Source organism: Physella acuta, unplaced genomic scaffold, assembly GCF_028476545.2.
Source record: "Physella acuta isolate Inbredline_101_S28 unplaced genomic scaffold, ASM2847654v3 ptg001669l, whole genome shotgun sequence".
Lineage (NCBI taxonomy): Eukaryota > Metazoa > Mollusca > Gastropoda > Physidae > Physella > Physella acuta.
In genome coordinates, this window is record NW_026733182.1 from 131,869 (window position 1) to 136,842 (window position 4,974).

The following is a 4,974-nucleotide window of genomic DNA, read 5'->3' on the forward strand; positions in this document are numbered from 1 at the left end:
ATGACTGATTTAAATGGTAAAGATGTAGATGTATTACTTAATGCTTCTCGCTGCGGAGACAATAAAACTGTAGACATTTTAATCGCTAGAGGGATTAGCGTTAAAGCAGTAAATGATAATGGAATAAATGCATTAATGTTTGCCTCATCAAGGGGAAACGATACAACTGTAGATTTGTTAATTATTAGGGGTAGTGATATTAAAGCTGTAGATAAAAATGGAAAGAATGCATTAATGTACGCATCTGAGAGTGGAAATGATAAAACAGTAGATTTGTTAATTAAAAGGGGGAGTGATGTTAAAGCTGTAGATAAATATGGAAAGAATGCATTAATGTACGCTTTAGGTAGAGGACAAGATAAAACTGTAGATTTGTTAATCAATGGGGGGAGTGATGTTAAAGCTGTAGATACATTTGGAAAGAATGCATTAATGTACGCTTCTGAGAGTGCAAATGATAGAATAGTAGATTTGTTAATTAATAGGGGTAGTGATGTTAAAGCTGTAGATAAATATGGAATGAATGCATTAATGTACGCTTCTCAGAATGGAAATATTAAAATAGTAGATTTGTTAATTAAAAAGGGGAGTGATGTTGAAGCTGTAGATAAAATTGGAAATAATGCTTTGATTTGGGCTATCAAATGGGGAAACGATAAAACTATAGATTTGTTAATTAATAGGGGTAGTGATGTTAACGCTGTAGATGAAAATGGAATTAATGCATTAATGTACGCTTCAGAGAGAGGAAATTATAAAACAGTAGATTTGTTAATTAATAGGGGTAGTGATGTTAAAGCTGTAGATAAATATGGAAAGAATGCATTAATGTACGCTTCTGAGAATGGAAATGATAAAACAGTAGATTTGTTAATTAATAGGGGTAGTGATGTTAAAGCTGTAGATAAATATGGCAAGAATGCATTAATGTACGCTTCTGTAAATGGAAATGATAAAACAGTAGAGTTGTTAATTAAAAAGGGGAGTGATGTTAAAGCTGTAGATGCATTTGGAAAGAATGCATTAATGTACGCTTTAGAAGAGTGTCAAGATAAGACTATACATTTTTTAATGAAAAGTCGGTTTGATATCAGTTCTCAAGCTAAACTTATAATTCACCAAGACAAAGTCTCCAAGCTTTTGATCAAATCTGGAGCTGATGTTAACATTATTGACGAAAATGGGTGGAGTGCGTTGATGTACGCTGCCAAAAGTGGAGCTCAGCAAACAGTTAAGCTCTTGGTGGAATCTGATTGCAATGTTCTAGCTGTGAATAAAGATGGAAACAATGCATTAGCTATAGCGTCAAAATATGGCTACAAAGATATTGTTGAGTTTTTGAGCTCCTTGCTCAACACAAATGTCATTGTTGAAACTAAACAATACGCGGGTCGTGTTAAGTCTTTGGTAAGTAGACTATAGAGATTAAAATAGTTATAGTCTACGTTTACCTTCATCCAAAGATATTATTTCTTAGTGTCTTTTGCGAAAAATCTAACAAACTAGTGTTAATTTTTAGTATTAAACAATATATATATATATATATATATATATATATATATATATATATATATATATATATATATATATATATATATATATATATTTACTAGCGTACCCGATCCCCGCGCGTTGCCGCAGGGATAGAAGAAAGTTTGACGAAATATATTAGAAGGATTTCACCAACTCTTTACCAATCATATGTTCTTAGACGCGTGACCTTCTTTTCTAAAAATCAGTTGTTTAAATGTAAACAATGCCTGCGTTTGGATCATAAATATCAGGACACGGGTTTACCTACACTACCGCATGAAAACCTTGAGTATACATTAATCACTCACCGAAGTAATATGGTAGAACACACTTCGGTGAAACGCCCATGTGTCAGAGACGTAGAGGCCCGCTCTCAGGAGCCCCCCCCCCCCCCCGATTACACTACCGCATAGGCGTGGCGTACGACCCCTGGCTCCTTAAAATAGCATCCTGTTAACAATGATGCAGATTGCGTCATTCACTAAAGTGACACAAATAAACAGGCTTTGTTATTTAACACGTAAAAAATATATTTGACGCGTTTTAAACATCAGTGTGACTGATGCAATATGTTAGCGTTAGTAATGGTTTATTCATAGATGCTCGATCTCAATTTCTGTTTAGATTATCTAAAAATAGATGCTTAATTGCATTATTCGCAAAGTGACGAAACTGTTTGGATTTTTTACGGACAAAAAGAAACATCCCAGTTAATAATCTAACCTTGGTTAATTTTTCTGATTATTAAAATAAAACGTATTACATGGCCCTCAGCGGCCCATGTGAGTCTTTGGGGCCAAAACAGACATTTTTATTTGCAGCCTAATCGCACCCTACCAGGGCGCCAGAGGACACGCCTGATTCAATTTAGTAAGCGTTTGTAACGCCCCATCCTATCCATTGTCTATCACACTGTTTAGACCGAACGTATTCGCCATAGCGCTCACGGGAAAGACCAGGGCGCCAAATCGCATCATGCCGGAGGGGGGGGGGGGGGGGGGCACCAATGCAAAATTAAATCCCCGCCCCCACCACCCACATATACCCCTATTCCCCCTCCGACCCCAGAAACCTTCTCGGGAGTATTCATCAACTCCCTAAAGTTTTATGGCACCGGGATACATTGAGTCGAACCACAATAGTCTTTTATTTTTATATACCGTATATTGAGAAAAATCCCACCATACCGTGGCGCCGCCCTTGTGAAATTAAAAATGATTTTTACAGAACCCTTCCCCAAAGTATTCTAATGAACTCACCAAAGTTTGATGGCGATCGGATGAATGGTGTCAAACCAAAATCGACTTTATTTTTTATATCGTATATAGAGAAAAAACAAATCGCGCCCTGTCGGGGCGCCACCGCTGCAAATTTGAAAATGTTTTTAGCGCAGAAACCTCTCCAGGAATAAATTCAACTTCTTCCTAAAGTTTCATGCCTATCGGATAAACGGTGTCACTGCAATTCACTTTTATTATTTTTATATACCATATATAGAGGAAAATCGCACCCTCCCGTGGCGCCGCCTTTGCAAAATTAAAAATTATTTTTTTACAGAACCCTTCCCTAGAGTGTTATAATGAACACCCCAAAGTCTTATGGCTATCTGGTGAACGCTGTCAAACCAAAATCGATTTTTATTTTTATATACCGCATGGAGAGAAAAAACAAATCGCGCCCTGCCGGGGCGCCACCCCTGCGAGTTTGAATTTTTTTTTCGCAGAAACCTCCCCAGGAATATTCTCAACAACTTCCCAAAGTTTCACGGCGATGTGATAAGAGGTGTAGTAATGCATAAAAGACAAACAAACAAACAGACACAAACATACATTGCTTTATATATAGAACGAATTCTATTTAAAGCTGCGTTTATTCTTTTACATTTTGATAAGTATTTCAGATATTAAGTGAGATATGTGCTATTGGCTTATTATTCCATTTTAAAGTTCATTTTGTACATAATCTTTAAAACTTTTTTTCACGTTTCGGCAACATAGGAAAAGGTTAAAGATGAAAAGATAGACACTTTGCCGTCAATATATCCAGAAGCTACATTGAAAGGTATTTAAGTGTTTCATAATTTATTGACCTGTAACATTATAATGAGTTTTAGAAGTTCATGGTTAGAAAAGGTTCCTCTGCAAAGAATAAATATAGTTCTTCTACTGCCAGGATTAATCAAGTGATAGTGTAGTCAGTGCTATGTCCAGCCGACTTTGCTCCAAGCATACATGTGCTGAATGGACGTTTTAACTCAATAATTCATTATAATTATGTACCTATTCATTAATGATTGAATAGATATTGTTTGTGAGTCATGAGACAAGTATCATTCTAAAATTAACAGTAACAACACCATCAGGTTAAGGGGCTTTGTTCAAATCGTAAAATTGTGGTTATCGTTATTTTAACACATTGTTTTACTTTGCAGACCAACAAAGACCTATTAATGGTAAACTACAAGAGAAGCACTATAACATACTAAGAAGCTATTACAAATATTTAGTTGAAGAAATTGATGGACAATTTTTAACTGATCATCTATTCACCAAGGGTATAATAACTTTCGATGACAAACAAGAAGTTACAGCCGTACAAACACGTAGTGGGAGGACCCGAGCTCTACTGGATAAAATACTTAATGCTGGACCAGGACGAGCGTTTCCTGAATTTATAAACTCCCTAAAGGAACATTATCCACATATAGCAAAAACACTTTACGATGAGTTATGAGGCAAAATTATAGATAATTTTATTTTTGCTTTCTCCAATTTATACTGAATAAATGTTTAAAAAAGCTTTTAGTCGAATTATTGTAATTTGTTTAAGAAAATTGAGTGAGGAAATACGAAACCCATACAGTCGGAATTTTAAAAATATCTGATATAATGTAAATAATTTCTAATATTTTAAATTATACATTAATTTGTTATTCCTATAATAATTAGATGTAAGTTTCACTAATATTAACACTTTTCGTTAGAATACATTTGACAGATCTTCTAATTCGAGCCTAAAGCGAGTAATTTTGGTATTCATTTTATTATTTACTGATGAAGGCGCTATTTTTTTTAAAAGTCATTTTTTGTGTCTGCAGGAAATAAAACAAGAAAACATTTTTTTTAAGTACCAAAAATTAACTGGGTTTTTAACGGAATTATTTAAGGCAATGAATGTGTTTTTGTATTTAATAAAGTAATTTGGTACTTTGTTCATTAATATATAAATAAACATTTTGGTAGTTGTTTTGTGTATCAAGTGTCCACAAAACTCGACTTTACTATTATGACCCTCTCGCCTGTCCAACCCAGCAATGATGTCATAATGAATGTTACAAAGGAACTGGACGAGAGTTTGGGTATAAGAACAGTGATTCATTTGGGGTTTAAAAAATTATAAATACTGGTATTGGTATAATGGGCAGTTGGTTTTTAATGTGTA

At 34.6% G+C, this 4,974-nt stretch overlaps 1 protein-coding gene across 1 annotated transcript; it reads left to right on the forward strand.

Moving 5' to 3' along the window:
- Positions 1 to 1,422, forward strand: LOC131929747 (putative ankyrin repeat protein RF_0381). Its single transcript, XM_059286095.1, has one exon. The coding sequence runs from the start codon at positions 1 to 3 to the stop codon at positions 1,420 to 1,422; it is 1,422 nt and encodes a 473-aa protein (XP_059142078.1).
- Positions 1,423 to 4,974: the final 3,552 nt, after the last annotated feature.